Source organism: Monodelphis domestica, chromosome 5 (assembly GCF_027887165.1).
Source record: "Monodelphis domestica isolate mMonDom1 chromosome 5, mMonDom1.pri, whole genome shotgun sequence".
Lineage (NCBI taxonomy): Eukaryota > Metazoa > Chordata > Mammalia > Didelphimorphia > Didelphidae > Monodelphis > Monodelphis domestica.
Window position 1 is genome coordinate 104,221,264 of NC_077231.1, and position 26,910 is coordinate 104,248,173.

Here is a 26,910-nt window from a genome sequence, read left to right on the forward strand (position 1 = left end):
GCCTACTTGCTCCCTCACCTCTGTCTCACAGAATCTGTTCTCTTCTTCCTTCCAGACAAAGTTCAAGCATCACCTACATGAAGAATTAACCAATTCTCTCAACTTCTTATTGAAAGAGAGAGAAGGAAATCAAATCACTAACATTAAAGATGAAAAGGGTGAATGTCCTATCAATGAAGATGAAATTAGAGGAATTATTGGGAGTTATTTTGCTCAATTTTATGAAAACAAATTTAACAATAAGAGAAATGGAAAAATATTTTAACAAAAAAAACTGCGTAGACTATCAAATTAGCTTTAAAAATGTTTTTTAACTTGATAAATATTAACTGAAATAAAAGAACAGAACAAGCTGTACATGAAGCTCCAAATGGATAGCTTGCTTTTCAAATATACAATAAATTTAGTTTTTTATACTCAAAACTCATTGGAAAAGAGAACAGAAGGAATCATAGGCAAAAGAGACCAGACTACTTTTTATTTCTTAAGGCTTCTTATGAGCAGACATTCATTTTATTTGTATCTCCAATGTATAGCATATAATAAACACTTAATAATTTGCTTATTTAATTCATTCATAGCCCATAGTTTCTTAAGTCATTCCCAAATCAGTGAGATTATTCTATAAAAATACAACAATGAATATTTTGGTAGCCTTTTTGCTGGCTTTAACCTACTTTGGGTATATACCTGATAATGGCTGAATTAAAGTGTATTTAGAGATCGTAGTGGGTGGAGCCAAGTTGGCAGCTTAGTAGCAGCAAAAGCTGAAAAAAAGGACCTGACAGTCCTTTCAAACCAATCTTTTAAAAGTATCTCAAAGTGACAGGAGTCAAAAACCAACAGCAATGGGGGCAGCTGGGTGGCTCAGTGGATTGAGCGCCAGGCCTAGAGATGGGAGGTCCTAGGTTTAAATCTGGCCTCAGATACTTCCTAGCTGTGTGATCCTGGGCAAGTCACTTAACCCCCATTACCTAGTCCTAACCACTCTTCTGCCTTAGAACCAATACACAGTTTTGATTCCAAAACAGAAGGTAAGGGTTCTTATTAAAAAACAAAACAAAACAAAAAAACAACAGCAAAGCATAGTGAGGGGGCTCTTCTGCTAAACACAACTTGAAAGGTAGGCAGAGAGAGAGTTGATTTTAATGGGACAAGGGGAATGGGAAGTAAAGAGGGGTGCTAGCTGACCCTGTGGAAAAGAAAACTAAAGCAAGATCTGGACTTTTTGCCACTGAGTTGGAACCAACAGCAGTTGGAATGTTAGAAGATATTGACAAGACTGACAGTTGGTGGGGGAAGGGGCAGCTGGGAGTGGCAGTTGGTCTTGTGACGAGCACTTCCTTCCTGGCTTTGGAAGTGGGATGGGCCTCTCTCCCTATCATCTCTGGATAGAAGTGCCTCTATTCCTGAATTCCCAACTGTGTGCTCTACCTGGATCCTTGTGATCATGTTTATCAGACAAAAGGACTTAAGGGAAGCAGTTTGGACTGTAAGGCCGGTCTTTAGGGGCATCAACCCAACCAGCTTTGAAGGTCAGAACTTTCTTCCTCTTGCTGTCTACTGCTAAGACTTTGAACTTAAGAAAACTAGCACAGATTAACATAGACAGGAATAACAGAAACCCTCCACCAGCCTGTGGGGCCTGGCCTCAGCTCAAAAGCTAAGAGAGACTCAAACCTCATCTAGTGAAATCCCTTTTCCCTCTTCCCTGAAACCTCCCCAATCCAAACTGGTTGTTAAAATTTATCTTTATTTGAATATTGCAGTCAGATAAAAGGATTAACATTTTAGAGGGAGCTGAACCTCAGGACAGCCATCAACTATAAAGGTCCTTATTGGACCCCTGCTGGGCGACCTTGGTCTGGGGGAGGCTTGTCCTTCAGGAGGGTCTGTGTTTACCTGCTCTGGGGTGTCTGCAACATCAATCTATAGAGAAGACATCCCCCTCAGGCTATCATAAATGGCCCATTTCTTGGGAACCCCATTTTTCAAAAATAGCCTCTTGGCGGGGAGCATCTCTCTCCTTTTATCTCACTGGCAGCCATATTCCCTCTTTCCCTTCAACTCCTCCATTCTTAATGGGAAAGGATACTAAGGAAAACTAATGATAAACAAAGACTTCACTAAAAGCTAATGTTATATGCACCAAATGGCATATAATTTAAACACTTAACGGAAAAATTAAATGACTTGAAGAGACAGTTAATCTATAATGGTGGGGGACCTCATTATAAACCTTTCAGATCTAAACAAATTTAACCAAAACATAAACAAGAAAGAATTAAGAACTTGATTAGAATTTAAGAAAAGTTAAATATGATAGACCTTTGGAGATTATTAAATACTTTTTCAATGAGATTGGAGTAAGGGATATGTGAGAGAGAAGAGAGATTTTCATCTTTTTTAAGTTAATTAAAAATAGATGAATATGGGCTGTGATCTGCATTAATCAATTTAATATTCCTATTAATAACTGTGATCATGAATTTTTTGAAGCTTTCCACTGACATACTGACACATACTTTGTAGACTATTATAGCTAGCCGAAACACAAATGTAGTACCAATCCCAATTCAACAGAACATTCCTCTCAGTTTCAATACCTTCTGATATTTTAGGGTCAGGAACCTCTTTAAAGAAATTCAGTTCTTTGGACTTCTTCCTTTTCATCACAGGAAATGAAATGTCTGTTTGCCATATTTTGCCTTCTGCTTTTAAAGTCACAGAGTAGGTGGCTGATATAATTGGTCTTTACATTGATCACTGTCCCTTAGTTCTTCAAAGTGTTTATCTTTATAATGTTGTTGGTATTATACAAATTGTACTCCTAGTTCTAATTACTCTTCTTTTGATCAGATGAGTTTTTCCCATGTTGTTCTGATACCATCCCCTTTTATCATTAAGGGATAATAGTATTATATCACATTTATATAGTATAACTTATTCAGGTATTCCCCAATTGATGAGCACATCCTCAGTTTCTAATTCTTTCCCACCACAAAAGGAGCTGCTATAAATATTTTTGTATATATTTTAGGTTCTTTTCCCGTTTTTTAAAAATATCTTTTGGGCCATAGAAGTATCATTGAAGCAAAGGTTATGTTAAGTTTAATAGCTTTTTGGACATTACAGCATGGCTAGACCAGTTCACATTTCCACCAATAGTAGATTAATATAGCTGCTTCCCCATTTCCTCTCTAGTATTTGGCATTTTCCTTTTTTTTTTTTTAGTTTTGCCTGCTGATGGATAAAAGGTGAAAGCTCAGAGTTTTAATATTCATTTCTCTATTAGTGACAAAGTATTTTTTCACAGATATTGAATGTTTTAAAAGCAATTCCTAGTTGTATTTATTAATTCAATGCTTTTTAAAAAATTTTAAATTTATTTTTTAATTTAATGCTTTTTTTGCTTTCAGTTTTATAAATCACTTTGTTTTTTCAGATTTCTATTTTGGTCATTAATGGGGGGATTTTTTTTTTTGCATTTCCAAATTCAATTTCAAAAACCTTTTTTTTTCAGATTGGCAAACTATCTGTAAAAGAAGGGAGGGAAATCCAATCTTGATTGAAAATCCACTCTACTCATTGTAACAAAGAAACAGAAACATGGCCATCATGGCCATGACGACCCCCACTTGTCAATTATCTTGTTAAACATTTCAAAAAAGAAAGATAAAAAATCATCCAAACAACTTCAATTTGACTTTTACTGATATATTTTCAACAGTATTTTGAAAATGTGCTTTTGTATTTTTAAATTCTGCTTTTACATTTGTACAGTTTACATTGCTTGACTCACAAATAATACTTGTAGGATTAAGTGGGTTGAAGCTAAAGAGTATTTACTAAGCTCTGCCATGCACACAGAACTTTTTTAATACTGAAAATTAAAAAAAAATTAAATTTTACACCAATATCACAAATTTCACTGTCTAAACTTAAAATCATGACTAAAATATAAACATTCACTTAATCCCTAATGCTACTGCTAGCTCCCTAAGAAATCTAGTTTTGTAGCATAGTAGAGTTACAATTCAAGAATATAAAAATATCAGTTTTAAAATCTGAACCATGTAATATATACATTAATAATTGTACTATTAAATTAGGGAAATACTCAAGTTTCTGGAATACATTATAAATAGCAATCTTTTCTCATTTGGTAGCTGGAAGTAAAACAATATAATGTTAACATGGGATAAGTGTTAAAAGGGTTCCAGTTGGCCTTATATAATATAACGTACCATTTTTTCTCTGTCAGTTCTAATTATATGCATGCTTCATAATAAAGCAAACCAATCAAGATCTAAGCCAATTTGGATAACATTAATGAAAAATAAAACTGTGTAATGAAGGTGGCTATTATTTCTCCATCTTTTAAAATGAAAGCCCTCTTTATAGTGAGTTTAAATACTATGTAACAACATTTTATTTTATTTTGAATTGAAAAACCTATAGTCCTTCAGAGATAACCTATAAACTTGGTAACATGCAAAAAGGTGAAGCTGGGCAAACTATCTTTGAATATGTGTATGATGTTGTAAATATCACTTGGGTTACCATGGCTGTTGGCAAAGTATTTAAATCTACCTGCCAACTACAGAGTTCAAATGCATGTTTTCCATAGCTATTGAGTTAGGAAATAACACAATTTTTGCCTTTGTGTCCCTTTTTCCCTTTGGATTTTGATGTCCTTTGCCCATATTGAGCAAGTACTTCCATTGTTGGATTGGAGAGGTCCTTTGTATAGCAGGCATATCTCTGCTGTCGTGGTTTAGGAATGGGTTGCCCAAGAAAATATCCTTCTTCTTCAGATTCAGAAGAAGAGGTTGAACATGAAGAATCATTGTCACCATAAAGCCTAATAAATTTATCCGCTACTTGATTCTGTGATGCATAATCTGAAGTAACATGAACATATTGTCTACAGAGCTCAGCATTTTGCATGTAAGCAGGGAGCTCATGAGCACTTTTATTTTGGATAAATTTTCCATAGTTCTCTGGAGAATAATGCCAATGCCTAGCTTTCGGAGAGTACTTTCTTTCTGTAGTCAGGTTCAGCGCATTGTCTGAGCAAGATTTCCTATTTCTCCTGCGACGATGAGGATGAGGATGAGGCCGTGGTCCCCATTCCTCAAAATTATAAACTCTTCTCCTAGTCCTTTCACTCATTGGTGGCTGGTTGATTTCAGTACTGTCATAGTTTCCATTATAAATAACATCATCTGAAAATTTAACTTGGGGTCTAGACTGAGACTTCGATCTTCTCAATACTGGCAGGTGTACTGATCGGTGTTTTTCTTCAGCCAGTATCTTTTCTGGATACAATTCAGAGCTGAGTCTCTTTAAGGATTCAGTAGTTCTGTGGAGCAGAGAAGAATTTAAAGTTCCCATATTGCTCATTTTCTCACATTCGTCTCTTTCTAGTTCCTGGAAGTTTTGCAAAGAATATAATGAAGGTCTCAACTTGCTTTCTCCATCTACTGAAGTCCCTAGAAGACAAGATGAAAGGGTTATTCCAATAATCCTGACGTATTAGGGGAAACATAGAGACAACTAACAATTCAATGCAATATGAAACCTGCAGAGCTCTGTACTCCACTGCACATTTTCTCACTTATAGAATGAATCAGAAGTGTTTCAAAGAGAAAACTGAGTCACATCCCTTCTAGCCCTAAATATATGATTCTAGTGGAAGGGTGCTTGGAAAATAAGACATTACATATTACTCCCAGGCTTTATGAAATAGCACAAGATTAAAATAAATTGTGCTACATTTCAAGTTTCATTTTAATTTTAACAAATTTAATAAATCCTAAAGTTAATTTCCTTAGCACTGGCCACACACTATTTCAGGCATTTCATTATCATTGAACACTGGCCTATGGAAGAAAGGAAATAAAAATGATGTGTAGGTGAACACTGAATTCATTTAGTGCATTATTTTGCAAGAACATATACATTATCCCCATATATCAAACAGGGTTTGACTATTGCTTTCCCCTCTTACCCCTCAAAAGTGTTTTGATTCAAAACACTTCCTAGCTGGATGAGCCTGAGTAAGTCACTTAACCCCAATTGCCTAGTCCTTTTTGCTCTCTACCTTGGAACCAATATTTAAGTCTCAATTCTAAGAAAGTAAGGTAAGAAAAAAAGAAGCATGACTATAAAATAGCAAAGCTGACTCCAGAAGCCACACATAAAAACCAATTTCATTGCTTTATAATCACAATTTGCACTTACATAAATATCTCAGTCATAAAAAAAATGACTTTTCTAATAGAGTAATAGAAGCATCTTTTTTTTTATCTTGATTAAAAAAAAAAACACCTCTTCATTGTCAATTTGCCTTTTAAAATAAAAGGCCCCATAATCCCTCGATTATATACCTATAATATTTGATGAGGTCAAGGAATCCATAGAATCCAGGTCACTTTGTTCTTTTTTCAAGTCGGACAAGCACTCCCCAGGCTCTTCATACCAATGTGTTTGATCGTGATTGTATCCAGAAGCTCCATGCTCCAGATCCAATTCTTGGAGTTTCCTATTGCCAACAGGACCTGGATGACTCCCATAAGCAGAATCACCCAATCCATCTTGTGACTGTGACCAATACATATCTGACTGGTATTTTTCATCTGTGAGGCTTTGCTTATTTTGCTCTAAATGGGTCTTCTTTGAAACCATATTTTCAGATATCCATTGCTCACTGGATTGAAGGTCCATTTCGCCAGGCTGCCGAAAGAGACCTTTATCACCAAATCTGAGAAGCAGCTCAGTCATATAGTCTTTGTGCTTTGCCCATTCTTCAGAGTCTTCTAGAGTTTCCTGGTCTCCTTCCCCTTCCCCAAACTCTTTATTGTCAAAACCCTCTCCTTGATACGAGAGATTCAGGTCATTCAGTTTATGAGAAAGGGTTTCTTCAGTATTGTCAGAAAAGTGGTGGAACTTAGAGCTCAGTGCAGTGGAGAGGAGCAGAGACTGTCTACACTGATCAGTTGTTTGACTGCTTTTCTCCATACGGATGCTTCTCCGAGAGTCTCTCGATCTCGCGGACTGGAATGCAGAGTCTGAGGAATCTGAGGCATGAATATCTTCTCCAAGGCTACAGGGTTTTGAGCAATAAATTTGTCCTTGCTTGGGAAGAAAGGGACAACCTAACAAAGAAATCTTACACTGTGCACAGGAAAAGCAAGCTTCTGTGGCATGCCAATGTTGTCCATTGTAGGTCATTTGAGCGTGATCAACACCTATTATGAAAAAAAAAGGAGATGTGAGGCTTCTTCATTTTTACCTTTAAACTATAATACACAGCTCTGTTTAATGTCTTTCATTTCTTTTCAGGCTTCCCAAGTAACCCTAGCCGTAAGCCTCTCTCCCAAACAAGTGATCGTACAACTTTAGGCACAGAATCTAAAAGGAGGCTTTCTTTTTTAGGACCTTCGAAACCTAGTCTACTTGCTTGCATATCACCAAGAACTTTAGGACTTATGTAGGAAGATGGGCGATTTTCATACCTATGTGTTCTCCACAGGTCTCACAGTACTCTGCATAGAGAGATTCAAAGCAACCACAGCAGAATGGATGACCATCCTTCATAATATATCTTTGTCCACCAAGGGCAGTTTCACATTCAAGGCAACAGAAGTGTTTCATGTGCCAGTGGCGGCCTTCAGCTTCTGTGCACTCATCAGCAAAAATTATCTAAAAAAGAAACAGTACCAGTAATTAGCAGCTGATCTTTTAATTCTTTATGAAAGAGGGCTAAATGTCTCTTGTGTAGTTGACAGGCTAGTCCTTAAAATGATCTAGTATCACTTCTTTCAGCTAACTAATAACCAACTTTAAAAACAGAAACATAATATTTACTTTAATGGGCCTCAAGACATGGTATATGAAATAATTAACATGGTCCTAATTTTGCTCAAAAATAAATAGTTCATTTTGGCACAATATGACAAGGAAAAGCTCTAGTCCTGGAAAATGTATTCATTTTATTTGTTCTCTCAAAAAAATCTGAGACCAGAGGGCAGCTGGGTAGCTCAGTGGATGGAGAGCCAGTCCTAGAGATGGGAGGTCCTGGTTTCAAATCTGGCCTCAGACACTTCCCAGCTGTGTGACCCTGGGCAAGTTACTTGACCCCCATTGCCTAGCCCTTACCACTCTTCTGCCTTGGAGCCAATATGCAGTATTGACTCCAAGACGGAAGGTAAGGGTTAAAAAAAAAAAATCTGAGACCTCATTCTAATTTAACCTCAGCAATACTAATTCCTCTCTTTATGAACTATATTTGCCAAACAGCAGAAATGCAGCGGCATGTAGTGACACAGAGTTATTAGGAACTGAATCCTTTAGTATGACATAATTTAATCTATCTTTGAGCATCCAAAAGAGTTCCTTTTTTTGGTGTCTTAAATATTAACTGTGGCTCATTTACCTCATCACAGGCTGAGCAGCGTGGTTTGAGCAGTTCAGCATGGTGCCTACCACAGTAAATTTTTCCATCCTGGTAAAAATAGATGAGATCAACTAGCAGCTCATTGCATGTAAAGCAGACAAAACAGGCGGGATGCCACCATATTCCAGGTCCAGCTCGAGAGGCAAATACTGCAGTTTCGCCTGCATTTATCTTTATCCCACACTAAAAATAAAAGCGTTGAGTTATAAGATATTCCTGCTTCAGGTGTGGTTCTCTCCCTCCACCCCCGCCCCCGCCTAAATTTCAAATACCCACTTGCCATCCAAATCTCATTTTATTCTATTAGTCTTTAAATGTCCCAAAGGTACTTTTTTGGGGGGTTTATTTGAAATACTCAAAAAGATGATATTCATTCAAATGTAGTATTCCAGTATTCTGAAAACTGTTTCAACCAATTTAATTTAATAGTGGTTTTATTGAGTCAGCCAGGTTGAATAAGTCCTATTTAAGTCCTGAATGTTTTCATTATGCTTCCTTAATTTTTCAAAAACTAGGCCTTCAAATCTCCTTGTGTGTCCTGCTACTCTAAGTGACAACGTTTTAACATTCATTTATAGAAGCATCTCTTTTTGTGAAGAGAATCTTCTATCATGTGGTTAAGAAAACAAATTTTCTCTATTTTCTCTAAACCTGATTTTCCTTTATTCGTTTATTTGGAAAATTTGTGTCTATTTAACCTCTTTAAATTATATCTCCATTAAGTATGATAGACTACTTACCTGTTCACAGACTGTGTGTGTTAATGCTCTGGAAAGAAACTTAATCATTCCTCTTCCAAGTGCTTCTTTCTTACGCTGACCACTGAACACCTGCAACTCCTTCTTTTCTTCTTCACTCAAAGATTGGCAATACCTCGCCTTTATTTAAAAAAAGGAACAGTTCTTCCTACTTCAATTAAGTCCATAAGTCCTACATTTTTACAAAATAATTTGCCAAATGCTTTTGCTGACCTAATACCTAAATGCCCAATTTAGAAATTATTCTTGGCTATATCATCCCTGTTTCCAAACTATAAGGCAAAGGTAATCTGAATTCAATGTTTGTGTTTCGCTAACTGAAATATTTAGTTTAAAACTGATATTTTAAAAGTTACATAACCACCAAAAAGAAATTAGTTATTCTAATTATTAGTTATAACTAGTTATACTTTTATAGCTACTCATCTCAACTTCAAAACTGAGATTACTACCGATGCTTTCTCTAGGTCTGCAATAAAATCTCATTAAACGCCAAGTCTCTAAAAATTGATAGCTGGCTGTAAACATAATAAACACAAACACAAATATACACATGCACACTTTTTTTCTTGTTAAAATATCCTTCAGAAGCTGCCTTTTAATCAAAGGCAGTAGAAATGAGACCCCCCTATGTGATCTTATATTGGGTTTATAGGTAGAATTTTGACTCAATCAAAAAAGCAAGCAAGACAAAAAACGTTAGTTTGTGTTTCAGACTATTTTACCTCATTGTCATGTGGAGGCAACTGGTACAAAAGTTGTTTAATCCGATGTTTCTCTCCAAGGCTATTAATATAAGGAATCTTATCTTCTGGTAAACAAGCAAAGTAAAGCTGGACCTATGTCAGAGATGTGAAGAATGGTGTCAACATTTTTTCTTTCTGATTAAAAACACAGGCACCCATATGCAAAAAGCAAACAACAACCTCGTTTTATACATATTGTTAATTTTGGTGTCTGACAGGATTGAAGAAACTCAGCGCAACTAGAGAGTTCTAAGAGAAATAGCACCCAGCTGTTAAACTGCTCCTTAGGAATGTCATTTGCAGTGATGATTTAAGAGCAGCATTCATTATATACCACAAGTTATCCATATTTAATGTCGCCATTCTTTTCTTCATAAGAATCAGTTAAAAATCCCCAACCAAATGGAATTATAGGGCGCTGTCTACAACTAACTCAACTATACATGAAATTGTACAAATGCCATCAATACTGAATATAAATCAATCTATTGTGTTCTCAAATTTTATATTGTTTTTTAAACATTTAAAATACTTGCTTATCCAGATTTTATTTAGATGCATACGATCTATAGAAATGACTGTGGAAACTAGCTACCAATTCTTAGCATAGTCGTTCTATGATTAAAGAACACTATTGATATATAAAATTGACTGTCAATTAATGATCCTATTTTCATATTTCGTGTTGCACCAGATCTTTTCCTTTACAATCTAATTGCCTGGGTCCTCCCAGAATCTTCATTTTAAGGATGATGCATAAGCCACCTATGTCTTCATTCCTCTCCATACTGCACCCTTGACTCTCATGGACTTTCTCTCCGATGCCTTAGAAATCTTATCTGGAAGCTCACCTCACCCTGGACTTCTCACATTACAAGTACCCTCTAATTGTGTGGTGCCTCTCTCACATTAGCTAGTTCCTCCCAGAAACTGTATATTAAGTATGATGCCTCACACTCACATTTTTTGGGGAAAATAATGTTAAACATTGTTTTTATTAATAATTGAGGAAAAATGAAATAAAAAAGTTTTAAATTTTAAAAAGGAATGTAAATTCCTTGGGAGGCAAGAATGGTTTTTCTGCTTTAATTTGCATTCCCATGTGTTTAGAACAATAAATGCTTAATAAATACTTGTTGGCCTGACTGACTTACCATCTCAATTAACATCTATCATTTATATATTACCTGCAGTTTATTTAGTTGAAGTAAGCATAGACTCACTGATGGTATAAAGATAACTCCTCATTGAAATAAAAAATCCACTTAAAAATAATTCTATATTTGTTGCCATCAAATACTACCTCATATAGTACGGGATCCTGGCTATATGAGCAAAAAGAGGAGACAAATGTGAGGGATGCCATGAAGGCAAAAATGACAGTATTTTGCAATGAGATTGGAAATTTAGAGTGAGAACAAAGAATTGAATACTTTAGATTGTGAACTTCAGTGCCTGGAAGTGTGGTGGTCCTCTCAATACCAACAGGAAAATTGGAAAGAGGAGAGGGTTTAGGGGGAAAGAATTATTTCTGTTTTGGACATGCCAGTTTTACAGTGTAGATAAGACATCTAGTTCCAGATGTCCAGAAGGCAGTTGTTTATGTGGGACATCTATAGAGATATGAAAATTTAATTCTTAGGAGTTGAAAAGATCAAAAGTAATATAAATATGAGGACAAAGAAGAGGACTTGTGGTTAGCATGATTTTAATGAAAGGGGGGGGATTACAGTCAAAAAAAGTAATCAGATAAAAGGAAAACCAATGGAGAACAGTCATGAAAACAAGTGTCAAATACTACAAAAAGGTTAAGGAGGAACAGGATTGAGAAAATATTTAATTACCTTTAGATTTGGCAATTATGTTTATTAGTTTTTTGTTTATTACTTTATTAGTGATTTTGGGCAGAAATTTCAGTTGAATAAAATTTTTAAAAAGCCAGATTGCAGAAGAGTTAGAAGAGGGGCAGCTAGGTGGTTCAGTGGCTAAAGAGCCAGGTCTGGAGATGGGAAGTCTTGAGTTCCAATCTGGTCTTAGACACTTTCTAGCTGTGTGATCCTGGGAAAGTTAATTAGCCCCAAATGCCTATCTCTTACCACTCTACTGCCTTGGGAAGGACACCAGTATTATTTCAAAAAGAAAAGGTAATGGTTAAAAAAAAGAAGAAAGTGAAAAGAGAATAAACTGGGGAACTGAGAATAGAAGGCTTTTTTAAAGAAAGCCACAGGAGGGCAAAAGAAAGAGCACAATAGCTAACAGGGATAATATGATCAAATGGTATTTTTTTAAATGATGGAAGGAACATATGCATATATTTGTAAATAGAAAGGGCGAGACAAACAAAATTTAGGAGATTTACCCAGGGCTACTTAAGTCTGTGACTAGATTTGAACTTGGGACTCCAAGCCCAGGATCTATCTTCTTCAGGGAGGGAGACAAAATAGCTAGAGAGAATTTAAAGTGGGGATGATATTGGGAGCAATCTGCTGAAGGTGAGAGAAGATAGGAATAAGATTATTTGCAGGGGTTTGGGCTTGGCAAGGATAGGGGTCAACAAAAAGGGAGTGAAGGAGAAGGGGGAGGGTTAGGGAACAAAAAAGGGAGGGGCCAGAAAGGGAAGCATATCAAGGGAGGGGACTAGGGGGACTGACCTAAATTAAGTCACTGATTTAAAAGGTTATAGCTAAAGAAGAAAGGTCAGAATTAGGGGAGGATATCAAAATGCCAGGGAATCCACAAGTGACAATCATAACTTTGAACATGAATGGGATAAACTCACCCATAAAACGTAGACAAATAGCATATTGGATTAGAACCCCAAACCCTACCATATGTTGTCTTCAAGAAACACATATGAGGCAGGTTTATACTCACAAGGTTAGAATTAAAGGATAGAGTAAGACCTTTTGGGCCTCAACTGATAGAAAGAAGGCAGGAGTTGCAATCATGATATCTGACAAAGCCAAAGCAAAAATAGACCAGACCAAAAAGGATAGGGAAGGTAAATATATTCTGTTAAAAGGGAGTACAGACAATGAGGAATTATCCCTAATCAACATGTATGCACCAAATGGTATAGCACCCAAATTTCTAATGGAGAAACTAGGAGAATTGAAGGAGGAAATAGACAGTAAAACCATATTAGTGGAAGACTTGAACCAACCACTATCAAATTTAGATAAATCAAACCAAAAAATAAGAGGTAAAAGATGTGAATGAAATCTTAGAAAAATTAGAGTTAATAGACATATGGAGAAAAATAAATAGGGACAAAAAGTAATACACCTTCTTCTCAGCACCACATGGCACATTCACAAAGATAGATCATACACTAGGTCACAGAAACATGGCATATAAATGCAGAAAAGCAGAAATAATGAATGCAACCTTTTCAGATTATAAGGCAATAAAAATAATGATCAGTAAGGGTACATGGAGAGCCAAATCAAAAATTAATTGAAAATTAAATAATATGATACTCCAAAATTGGTTAGAGAAGAAATCATAGAAACAATTAATAATTTCATTGAGGAAAATGAAATAGTGAGACTTCCTTTCAGACCTTATGGGATGCAGCCAAAGCAGTACTCAGAGGAAAATTCATATCCTTGAGTGCATATATTAACAAATTAGGGAGGGCAGAGATCAATGAATTGGAAATGCAAATCAAAAAATTTGAAAGCGAACAAATTAAGACCCCCCAGAAGAAAACCAAACTAGAGATCCTAAAAATTAAGGGAGAAATTAATAAAATCGAAAGTGATAGAACTATTAAACTAATAAACAAGACTAGAAGCTGGTACTTTGGAAAAACAGACAAAATAGACAAAGTACTGGTCAATCTAATTAAAAAAAGGAAAGAAGAAAGGCAAATCAACAGCATCAAAGCTGAAAAGGGGGACCTTATCTCCAATGAAGAGGAAATTAAGGCAATCATTAAAACTACTTTGCCCAACTGTATGGCAATAAATATACCAACCTAGGTGATATGGATGAATATTTTAAAAAATATAAATTGCCTAGACTAATACAAGAAGACATAGAATCCTTAAATAATCCCATATCAGAAAAAGAAATCCAACAGGCCATCAAAGAACTCCCTAAGAAAAAATCCCTAGGACCTGATGGATTCACAAGTGAATTCTATCAAATATTCAAAGAACAGCTAATGCCAATACTATACAAACTATTTGACATAATAAGCAAAGAGGGAGTTCTACCAAATTCCTTTTATGACACAAACATGGTACTGATTCCAAAGCCAGGCAGGCCAAAAACAGAGAAAGAAAATTACAGACCAATCTCCCTAATGAATATAGATGCAAAAATCTTAAATAGGATATTAGCAAAAAGAGTCCAGCAAGTGATCAGAAGAGTCATTCACCATGATCAAGTAGGATTTATACCAGGGATGCAGGGCTGGTTCAATATTAGGAAAACCATCCACATCATTGACCATGTCAACAAGCAAACCACAAAAATCACATGATTATTTCAATAGATGTAGAAAAAGCCTTTGATAAATACAATACCCATTCCTATTAAAAACACTAGAAATCATAGGAATAGAAGGGTCATTCCTAAAAAAAATAAACAGTATATATCTAAAACCATCAGCTAATATCATCTGCAATGGAGATAAACTAGATGCATTCCCAATAAGATCAGGAGTGAAACAAGGATGCCCATTATCACCTATATTATTTGACATTGTACTAGAAAAACTAGCAGTAGCAATTAGAGAAGAAAAAGAAATCGAAGGCATTAAAATAGGCAAGGAGGAGTCCAAGTTATCACTCTTTGCGGATGATATGATGGTATACTTAAAGAATCCTAGAGATTCAACCAAAAAGCTAATTGAAATAATCAACGACTTTAGCAAAGTTGCAGGATACAAAATAAACCCACATAAGTTATCTGCATTTCTATATATCTCCAACACATTTCAGCAGCAAGAACTAGAGAGAGAAGTCCAATTCAAAATCACCTTAGACAAAATAAAATACTTAGGAATCTATCTCCCAAGACAAACACAGGAACTATATGAACAACAATTACAAAACACTCTCCACACAACTAAAACTAGACTTGAACAATTGGAAAAACATTAACTGCTCATGGGTAGGACGAGCCAATATAATAAAAATGACCATCCTACCCAAACTTACTTAAGTGCCATACCCATAGAACTCCCAAAAGTTTTTTTCACTGATTTGGAAAAAACCATAACAAAGTTCATTTGGAAGAACAAAGGATCAAGGATATCCAGGGAAATAATGGAAAAAAAAAACACAAAGGAAGGGAGCCTGTAGTCCCAGATCTCAAACTATATTATAAAGTAGCGGTCAACAAAACAATTTCTGGCTAAGAGACAGAAAGGAGGATCCGTGGAATAGACTTGGGGTAAGTGACCTCAGCAAGACAGTATATGACAAACCCAAAGACCCCAGCTTTTGGGACAAAAATCCACTATTTGATAAAAACTGCTGGGAAAATTGGAAGACAGTGTGGGAGAGATTAGGTTTAGATCAACACCTCACACCCTACACCAAGTTAAATGCAAAATGGGTGAATGACTTGAACATAAAGAAGGAAACTATAAGTAAATTAGATGAGCACAGAATAGTATACATGTCAGACCTTTGGGAAGGGAAAGATTTTAAAACCAAGCAAGACTTAGAAAGAAGTCACAAAATGTAAAATAAATAATTTTGACTACATCAAATTAAAACGTTTTTGTACAATGTAATTTTAGTTACAATGTAACTAAAATCAGAAGGGTAGCAACAAATTGGGAAACAATCTTCACAAAAACCTCTGAGAAAGGTTTAATTACTCAAATTTACAAAGAGCTAAATCAATTGTACAAAAAATCAAGCCATTCTCCAATTGACAAATGGGCAAGGGACATGAACAGGCAGTTCTCAGCCAAAGAAATCAAAACTACTAATAAGCACATGAAAAAGTGTTCTACATTTCTTATAATCAGAGAGATGCAAATCAAAACAACTCTGAGGTATCACTTCACACCTAGCAGATTGGCTAACATAACAGCTATGGAAAGTAATGAATGCTGGAGGGGATGTGGCAAAGTAGGGACACTAATTCACTGCTGGTGGAGTTGTGAATTGATCCAACCATTCTGGAGGGGAATTTGGAACTATGCCCAAAGGACAATAAAAGACTGTCTGCCCTTTGATCCAGCCATAGCACTGCTGGGTTTGTACCCCAAAGAGATAATAAGGAAAAAGATTTGCACAAGAATATTCATAGCTGCGCTCTTTGTGGTGGCCAAAAATTCGAAAACAAGGGGATGCCCTTCAATTGGGGAATGGCTGAACAAATTGTGGTATATGTTGGTGATGGAATACTATTGTGCTCAAAGGAATAATAAAGTGGAGGAATTCCATGGAGTCTGGAACATCCTCCAGGAAGTGATGCAGAGCGAGAGGAGCAGAACCAGGAAAACATTGTACACAGAGACTGATACACTGTGGTACAATCGAACGTAATGGACTTCTCCATTAGTGTCAATGCAATGTCCCTGAACAATCTGCAGGGATCTAGGAGAAAAAACACTATCCACAAGCAGAGGACAAACTGTGGGAGTAAAAACACCGAGGAAAAGCAACTGCTTGACTACAGGGGTTGAGGGGACATGTCTGAGGAGAGACTCTAAATGAACACTCTAATGCAAATACCCACAACATGGAAATGGGTTCAAATCAAGAACACATGTGATACCCAGTGGAATCACGTGTTGGCTATAGGATAGGTGGGGGGTGGGGAAGAAAATAATCTTTGTCTCCAATGAATAATGCTCAGAAATGACCAAATAAAATAATGTTTAAAAATAAAATAAAATAAAACCTTTTATCCTAAGATCCTCAACTAAACTTGGGTTCAAATTCTGCTACTTAATACCTATAAAATCCAAGGAAAGACATTCATTCTCTCTGAATCTCAGTATCATTTTCTGCAAATATTGAGTTTAAACCAGACAACGTCTAGGTTTCCCTCCAGCTCTGATATTCTATATTCTAAAAGCCATTCCAAAGCTAATATTCTTTGATTCTAACCCAAGAAATCTCTCCATGGTCTTCTTCTTCAATGGTCTACATCTAGAGGTCCCCCGGGGCCCACACCAAAGACCATTTATGATGACTCCCCAATGCTAGCTAGAGTGCTTCCTCCCTATCCCATATTTAAATATGTTTATATTTAATGTGTATTTATCCTGTGTATAATTATATCCACATAAAGCAGATAGAGAAATGATCTCAAAGTCAGGAAGATCTAGTTTTGAGCTTCATCTCTGAAACATTGTGTGGCCCTAGGCAAATCATTTAATCTCCCAGGGCTCTAGGCAAGTCTCAGAGTAGATGCCAATTTGTATCGGTATGGGCAGCTAAGTGGTATAGTGGATAGAGTGCTGGGCTTAGAGTCAGGAAGACATCTTTCTGAGTTTAAATCTAGCCTCAGACACATTAAGCTATGTGACCCAGGGCAAGTCACTTAACCCTGTTTGCCTCAGTTACTTCTCTGTAAAATGAGCTAGAGAAGGAAATGGAAAATCATCCCAGTATCTGGAGATTTACTGGATCCCATATCCGATAAACCTCAAATGTGGTCACAAAGAGTCAGACATAACTAAATAACAATTGTATTGGTAGAGGGAATTGCTTCATTTGGGAATTCCCTGTATCAGTGAAATCACTGGTCCAATTCCTGTTCCTCTATTTATTCTGCACATTGTTATTTTTATGGTTGTTGTTTGCCCCCAGTAAAATGCAAGTTCCTAAAGAGTGTTTCATTTTGTGGATCTGTACTTCCTATGCCTTGCCCAATGTCTGACACATAGTAGGTGCTCAATAAATGTTTGTGATCTGAAAAAAAAAAGGATAAGGGTCAACCACTTCATCTAAGAAAGCAGTAAGGAGATGCTGGGGAAAGATGTCTTAAGGATTGTGAAATGGGGAGGAAAGGGAAAAGGAGAACCCTTAGTAAATGGCTTCAAGGTTTTTTCAGTCAAGTATGTCTTGAGGTCATTAGCAAAGATGGTGATATGGGTACCATGGGAAGTCTTCAGAGATGATTAGAAGTTTAGAATAATCACTATGAAGAGTGGGACAGAGAATTTATTAAGGAATAGAAGGACTATCTTGCTGCAGCAAGTGGCCAGTTAAAATTAGATTACATACATTTGAAGAGGATACAGACAGCACAGTTTTCTGATTTCCTGCACCATGAAAGGAGGGAAATAGTGGGAGTAATCCAGATTTGGAGTGTTAAAAATCATGATCAGTGATTAGACAAGGGAGTAAGAGATTTGAGAATAGAGAATGGTGTAGAATTGAATTGTTCAACAAAGGTCCAAATAGGAAAAGGAGGAGAGTATGCAAATTTGTGACCTAGAAAAGAAATGAGGGGTGAAAGACTGGAGTTCATGGAGATGATCACAAACAGGGTTAGGTGTCAGAAGGCAAGAAAAGATTTAATGATAAATGATTATGATCAGCTAAAGAAATTTGGGAGTTTGTCAACACTTGTGGATGATGGCATAAAGGATATGACCATCTCTGGAGCTGTTATCACAGAATAGAAAAGTACACCATGAAAACTGAATAAATTGAAGAATTAGGAAGTTTGAATATTTTGAGGAAAAATTAATATATATGTTGAAGTTCCCTAGAATAAACACAGGGGCTAAGGACAAGAGGAAGAATGTGAAAAAACAAATCCTAGGTGTAGATTACATCTGCTAAGATCTTTATCAAGTGGTTATCTTTATCAAAACTTGGTATGGTAAACCTGAGTCACATAGCTGTCCTACTATGCCTACGTTGTATCAGTATTGTCTTTCTTTCCTTAATTGGGGGCAGGGCATTGAGGAGGGATGTAGGATAGATTTTTGTTAAATGGAAAAGATAAATTTTAATCTGAAAACATTTAAAAAGGGAACATGTTGAATACCAAGGAACACATCATTGAAATGATAAATAATTTATTAACAGAAGAGAAAAACAATGAAATAACATCACAGACACTTTTGGAGTACAGTCAAAACAATCCATAGTGGGAAATTTATATCTTTAAACACTTTCATCATCAAAGGAAAGAAAGAATAAATCAAGGAATTAAGTATGCAACTAACATATTAGATAAACAACAAATCAGGAAACACAAACTTGACAAAAAAGTTGAGATTCATAAAATCAAAGAGGAGATAAAAATTTTAATATTTGAATTGGGCTATAGAACTAGGAGCTATGATTTTGAAAAAAAAAAACACCCTGCTGTACTTCATAAATAACTTACAAAAATAAAGAATTAGTTTATTGTATAGTTGAAATATGGTCCTAACTCCTAAATCAGGTAAAGATAAAGCAGAGATGGAAAAATTTACACAAATATTTCTAATTAATATAAATTCAAAAATATTTAAGTGTTATTCAAAATAGCTATAATAGTATTGTAAGAAAAAATTTCAATATGACTACATTGGATCCAAACCAGTAATGCTGGGTTGGCTCAATATTAAGAGAACTATACAAATATTAGATAATGATAACTATTTATTTTATATTCTAAATCCCTATTTAGTTTTTTGGCTCTTTATCTATTAACTTTTCTTTTATTTTTTTATATTTGTCCCATCTGATGCATATATCTAGTGTGTTCCCAAAGTCTTAGTGCAATTTTAAGCTATTAAAGCTTTAATAAAATATTTATAGTTTATCAGTTTTAATTAATTGCAAATTATTTATTCTTTAATAAATAGATAATAAACACACGATTATATCAATAAATACAGAAAACTTCTCTACCAAACACAAGACTGTTTTATGTTATTAACACTAAAAACCATATGGATAAATGGACCATTTCCTAATATGATAAGTATCCACTTTAAAATGGGAACTAGTATTACTTAATTGTCTAATTAACAGTTCTTTCCACTAAAACTGGGATAAATAATGTTCATTGTTGACACTGTTGCTTGATACAATTTTAGAAATGTTACTTATGGCAATAAGAAGAAAAAAAATGAGACAACAGGAGAAGTAAAGAGGAAACAAGAATATCTATTTTGCAGTGTGAAAGGGGAATTCTTTGTTCCCTTTGTCTATTCTGAGTTTACACTTGTGAAAGGGAATCCTTTATTCCCTTGGTCTAGCTGGAGTTAACACTTTGGTTATCTTTTGACTGAATCAACAAAAGCTTGAACTAGGTGGAGGAACTGGCAAACCATTTAGAGAATTCGTACCCTCAGAAACTAAACCATTCAAGAATCTGTTAGCCCTTTTGATGAGTATTCACCTCTCTTGAAGATCTAGAAAATTCACACCCTAAACTGTGAATATTTTTGATGAGAACTTAACCTTCAGAAGTCAAAGTTGATCCCACAGACACTGTCCCATGGACAGTGCCAGGCAATTTGGAAACTGTGATTGGCCTTTGTGAAGAGGGGAAGGGACAAGAAGTCACTATAAAAGGCCCTGAATTTCTGGGGCTAAAAAAAGTTGATTTCAAGAAGGAGTTGGACTTCAAGAAGGAAGTCAGCTTCAAGAAGAAGGTTGGCCTCAGGAATCACCTTCAGCTCAAGTCATTGTCTTGATCTGCCTCTTGGAGGGAACTTGGGTGAGAGGATAGCTGGCTTTCCCTTCCTGTCTTCTGGAGAGAGTTTAATTCCCGTTGAAGGTCAATAAGCCCTGGCTGAGTTGAGCACAGCACTGGAGCAATACTTAGTTAGATAGGCTAATGTCTTCTCTACCTTCTTGAATTTCTCTGTTTTCACTCTTTCACCTCTTTTGTAAGTAAAAGCTATTAATGTCATTTTGATTGTGAACAATAATACTTTGAATCTGTAACCACCACTATTATTTATAATCTTCATATATATATATATATATATATATATATATGGGTCAAACCATTAAAATTTAATTCTTAGAGCAGATTACATGATTATTTACTTAAAGGGTCCTAAAAAGCAACCATTCTATAATCAGTAGGAAATAAGGGTGTAAAAAGTCCTTTCAATGAACTATAAAATGTATTAAACAGCTAGAAGTTCATATATTGAAGCAATGTGGGAACTAAATGATTATAAAAACAAAACACTTTCCCCAGAAATAAAGAAAGAGCTTAACAATTGGAGACATTTTATTTACTCATGGGTAGGACATGCCAGTTCAATAAAAAAGATGATACTACCTAAATTAATTTACTTATTCTGTGTCATATCAAACTACTAAAAATTCAATAAAATAACATCAGAATTTACCTGGTAGGAAAAAAATGTCACGTATCTCAAGGAAAATAATGAAAGAAGTAGGAAGGAAGGGAACCTGACAGTACCAGATCTGGAACTATACTAGTAAAACAGTAATTATTAAAGAGTATTTTTGGGGAGGGGGGAGCTGGGTGGCTCAGTGGATTGAGAGTCAGACCCAGAGATGGGAGGTCCTGGGTTCAAATCTGGCCTCAGACTCTTCCCAACTGTGTGACCCTGGGCAAGTCACTTAACCCCCATTTCCTAGCCCTTACCACTCTTCTGCCTTAGAACCAATGCCCAATATTGATTCTAAGATAGAAGGTAAGGGTTTTTTTTTAAAAAGTTTTTGGTATTGTGAAAAACAGAAAAGTTGATCAGTAGGACAGGTTAGCAAGATTACATCTAGAAGCAAGTGAAAACAGTAATAGAGTGTTCACTAATTCTACAGATCCCAATTACTGGGCAAAAACTATTTTTTTTACAAAAACTGATAAAAATTAGACATTAGACAACCATCTCACACATTTTTGTGTGTATATTCAAACACATGACTTGATTGTAATGTGTCATATTATAAACAAATCAAAAGATTAAGGAAGGAGGTGGCTTTCACAACTACAGATGGGGAAGAGTTCTTAACCAAATAGTGGATAAAAGTGGGAAAATAAGGGGAACAATTTTTATTACATAAAATTGAAAAAGTTTTGCACAAATGAAATCAATGTAGCTAAAATTATAAGGGATATATCCATGATACATAGGGAATTGATACAAATGCATAATAATAAGAGCCATTCCCTAATAAACATTCAAATATGAATAGGCAGTTCTCAAAGGGAGAAAAGCATGCTATCAACCATATTTTATACAAATAAAATAAATATAGTCAAAATTAGAAGGAAAACAGAAAACTGGGGAAATTATATATATATATATATATATATATATATATATATATATAATATATTTTTTCCCCCTCAGACAGAGGTCTCACATTTAAAATATATAAAGAAATTTGTTGAATTTATAAAAATGAGTCATTCTCCAATTGGCCAAAAGATATGAACAGATAGTTTTGGAATGAAGAAATCAAAGCTATATATAGCCATATGAAAAAATGCTCTAAATCATTAGTAATTAGATATCTCAAAAGGGCAAAATGACAAATGTTGGAGGGGTTGTAGAAATATGGGGACTCTACTCTGTTGGTAGAACTATGAACTGATTCGACCATTTTGGAAAGCAATCTAGAATTATGTTCTAAAAGTTAAAAAAAAAACTGTGTATAGCCTTTGATGCAGCAATTAGGTCCTAAGGTGATCAGGAAAAAAGGAAAAGAAGCTATGTGTTCTAAGATATTTATATAACAGCTCTCTGTGGTGGCAAAGAACTAGAAATTGAGGGGATACCCCTCAGTTGGGAAATGGTTACACAAAGTGTGGCATATAATTATGATGGCATACTACTACTGCACAGTAAGAAATGATGAACAGGTTAATTTTTTTTTAATGGAAAGATCTATATGTAATATGAAGGCTGAAAGGAGCAGAACCAAAGGAATAATATATAGAGCAACGGAAGTACTATTTGAAGAACAACTCTAGTGTGGTGAGGGAAGGGAGGGAGATATAATAGGAACTTTAATTTAGCAAACTAGTTTTAAATTGAAAAATGCTACAAATTACTAATAAAAATGCAAATTAGTACAACTATTATATTGATAAAGATGTCAAAATTGGTCAATGGTAATGGTTAGAAGGGCTTCTGTCTTCGTTCACTCCCTATCCCCTGAATCCTACCCTACTACATATATATGTATATGCATGCCTACAAACTTGATTTGTCCACTAACTACTGTCCTCTATCTCCTCCCTTTTGTGGCTAAACTCCTTGAGAAAGACATTACAATAGGCATCTCTACTACCTTTCCTTTCACTCTTTTTCTTAATTCTTTGCAGTCTGGCTTATGACATCATTATTCAATTGAAAATGTTCTCTCCAAAGCTATTAATGATCTCTTAATTGCCAAATCTAATGGCCTTTTCTCCAACCTTACCTTTCCCCAGACTTTGACACAATTGTTCACCCTCCTCTCCTTGATATTCTTTATCTTAATTCTTCCCTACCTATCAGTTAGCCATCCTATTCTCTGGAACCCTCTCTATTCTCAAATTTTTTGAGACACTACTCTTTCCTGGTTCTCCTACAGCCTAACCTGTCTGACTGAGAGATCTTTACTCAAGTCATTCCCATTAAAATGCCAAAGGTTTCCTCTCCTCTTTTCTACTTCTATACTATCACTATCTCAATTATTGATCTTATCAACTTTTGTAAGTTCAGTTATCATCTCTATGTCAAATTGTGCTCGTTTGATATTACCAACTACTCCTAGACATCTATAACCAAATGCCCTCTACACATCTCAAACTCATTTCCAAAAGAGAACTCATTAACTTCCCTCTTCCCTTCCACCCCTCAAACTCCCTCCTCTTCCAAACTTCCCTTTTACTGTCATGGGCACCACCATCCTCCCAATCGTCCAGGCTCTCAATCTGGGGTTCTTCCTTGATTCTTCATTCGATGTAAAAAACCATGAATATGAAGAATACAGGGGAAATCCTTCTTGCCTTTTGGCTAAGATCAAGGTCAGGTAACCTTAGCAAGACATATGAATTGATACAAAGTAAGAAGAACCAAGAAAACAATATACATAATGTAAACAAAAAGAACAAAACCTGAAATTGGACATATTGTGTGAAGAATGACTGTGTATGTCCACCTCCAGAGAAAGAACTGATAAACTGATATAAGTAAGACATAGTTTTTTATATAGACATATCTTTTTGTCAAATGATCTTTTCTCTACTGGGGGGAGGGAAAGAATGTAAGGGAGTGTATTAGGTATTTTAACGTAACAAACTAATTAATTAATTTTAAGAAATAATGATAATGATCCAACCAAGGCTGGAGAGTTTCAAGAATGATCCTTCTACCCTTCTTTTCATTAGTGGAGGGCTATTTCTTTATTGTGTTGGTTAGTTTTGCTTAATAGCTATTTTTCTCCATTTGTTTTTCATTCTGCTGTAAAGAATAGCTCTAAGATGGGAGAGGAAGAAGGAATATATTGGGAAGTAAACATGACTTAAAATAAAAGTTAACAAGAACAACGTAAAACATTAGCTATTATTCCTTATCATTTGCTTTCCTCAATTAAAACTTGAATCACAATTAGAATATATTTAGAAAAGATGTATCTAAAAACATATTTACATTTAGAAAAGTCTGGTATAAAAACTAGGTTCCTACCTGTTCTGGCCTGAGACCTGGTGGAACCCAGGCATACTCTTCCAAGGCACAGCCAGAATCATCATCAGATGTTGAGCTTCTGTGATACCCAAAGATGAGTCTGTTCATTTGGGGCTCCATTTCCAATGGCTCCATCACCAATATAAAAGTGAAAGGTTGGGTCCTTAGTCACAGTTCATTAAGCAATGGCTTCTGGAGGAAGAAAAATAAGATTAAAACTTAAATTTGTTAATCAGCCTCCACTAAATGTAAAAACTGAATGCCTCCCTTGCTACTGGGCCTCACACAGTAAGCTGTCTCCTACAGTCCCATAAGTTTGTGTGAAGTAAATTAGGGGACTTGGATCTTATGCATCCTAGTGGAAGGACATAGGAGTCACAGAAATACCTGGCATAGATCTGACACCTGGGTTCTCCATCAGTGTGCCAGAGCCAGCCCAACTTGGGAAGGAGGAATGAGTGAGCTGAGTTTAAAATGAGTTTGAGAAGTAGAGAGAGCTCTCTTTACTACCTTACCTGGCTCCCTGGACTGAGGCTTTATTTTCTCTGTTCTTGACTTATCTGGTAATTTCTGGCAAGCCTCAGCCTGAGCGAATCAGATCTATCTCTAAAGTTAGAAAGGCTGAGACCTCTCTTCTCCCTCTCTCCCTCTCTCCCCCCTCCCTCTCCCTCTCTCTCTCTCTCTCTCCTAATAAATGTGTATAAATCTGGTGATAAGCCTCCAGATTAAATTTTATTTATAATGAACTTCAGTGCTTAAAATCCAAGGAAGGCAACAAATTTTAAGTTTAACATTTCAAAAAAAAAGGAAATGTGTTGTCAACTTTCCCCTTTTAGTTTACTTTTTAAAAAAAGATTTAAAATTCCAACAAAAGACATTTGTTGATCTCAATTTAAAATTGGATTTGAAACTGGTAGGGTTCTGCTGAGGTTTTCCATGAAACTGTCCTTTTTCATATTTTCCCATAGAGAAGTTTCCTATATATTTGGGCAGTTCAGCTATAAAACTAGAATATGAACTCAGTCGAAAGGACAGGAGAAAACAAAATTGATGTTGCCTATTCCTGAGTATGACTCTCCTCTTAGCCTTAGAAGATTTCCTTAAAAATTTACTTCATGGAAGTAATTGTAGTTGTAGTAGAGTGGGGATGTTCCTTATTTGATATGAAATGCTGTACTTATGTATGGTTGTTCCTTGGTTAAATATTGTTCTTTGAACCCAAATCAACTTACCTAAATAAATGCTCAATTCAGCTGAAAAACTAGCATGGTAACTATTAATAACTGCATTAAAAATACAATCAAATTCAATTCAACTCACCAAAATTTGGAGTTAAGTATAATTTCCGACACTTAAATTGATGAATGATCTCATCAATTTAAATATTTGTAGCAAAGATATATCATAAACATTTATTAAGTGCCTACTTTGTGCCAGAAATTGTGCTAAAGACATAGATCTTAATTCAATCAAGTTTGCCCATTCTGTGCATTTCTTATCTAGGTTTTGTTATGTTTGCCAGAGGGTCTACTCAAAAGGGTTGGAGAATTTAATTCTTTTTTTCCCCTAACACTTTAAAGACAATAGTGAAACATTTGGGCTGGTTTGTCTGTCACCACAGACAATCACCACATGATTAGGCCCTTCCCCCCCCCCCCATTCTGTATTGAAATGCCCTCCATTTTGGATATCTTTCTCTCACTGTTTACGTATGTCAGTCTTCACTTAGATCTAGGTCCTTTCTGAGGACACTGAATGCCCAGGTCACTGGTTCTTGCATCCCCCCATCTAACTGGTCCTGGAGGGAGAGTCAGAATATTCCTTGCTTCCAAATATCACTTATAAAATGTCCCGTTGGCTTTTTCATTCAACAATCTTTCCTCTTTTGAAACCCATTTAATTAAAATTATGGTTGCTGATGCATGTCAGCTCTCATGTGATTTTTATCCTTTCTCAAGGAATTTAGCATCCAATTCATTATCTTCCTCTACTTCCCAACTGCTGTTCTTATATTCTGGGAATTTAATATTAAATCTTAAACTCCATATGGTCCCTCAGACTTCATAGCCTATTATTCAATCCCATGGAACTTAACAATTCCCAAGACTTATTTCTTCATGCCACTTCAGCCCCAAATAAGGATACCAGATTTTGCCATACCCATAAGTAATCCATTTACTTAATTAGAAACTCTGGCATTCCCCTATCTGACCATAATCTACCATCTTTCCCCCACTTCCTATGCTTCACCCATCTTGTATCTAATCTTTACTCTCATCAAAACCTCCATTTCTTTTACCCCGTAGTACTTTCCCAGATTTCACTTTCCTCCTGCAATAACCCCAGTTCAACAGTTAGCCA

The 26,910-nt window shown here is 35.6% G+C and overlaps 1 protein-coding gene across 3 annotated transcripts in view; it reads right to left on the bottom strand.

The window, feature by feature from the left end:
• Positions 1-3,701: 3,701 nt before the first annotated feature.
• The window catches only part of PRICKLE1 (prickle planar cell polarity protein 1), a 102,620-nt gene continuing 79,411 nt past the window's right edge, over positions 3,702-26,910 (bottom strand). For all 3 annotated transcript variants that reach the window (XM_007503144.3, XM_007503146.3, XM_007503145.3), the window contains exons 2-8: positions 24,550-24,741; positions 9,945-10,058; positions 9,202-9,339; positions 8,441-8,644; positions 7,521-7,707; positions 6,393-7,253; positions 3,702-5,495 (exon numbers count right to left, since the gene is read on the bottom strand). In XM_007503144.3, coding sequence (XP_007503206.2) covers positions 4,639-5,495; positions 6,393-7,253; positions 7,521-7,707; positions 8,441-8,644; positions 9,202-9,339; positions 9,945-10,058; positions 24,550-24,684 — 2,496 coding nt within the window. In that variant the 5' untranslated portion in view covers positions 24,685-24,741 and the 3' untranslated portion in view covers positions 3,702-4,638. The remainder of the gene's footprint in view (positions 5,496-6,392; positions 7,254-7,520; positions 7,708-8,440; positions 8,645-9,201; positions 9,340-9,944; positions 10,059-24,549; positions 24,742-26,910) is intronic.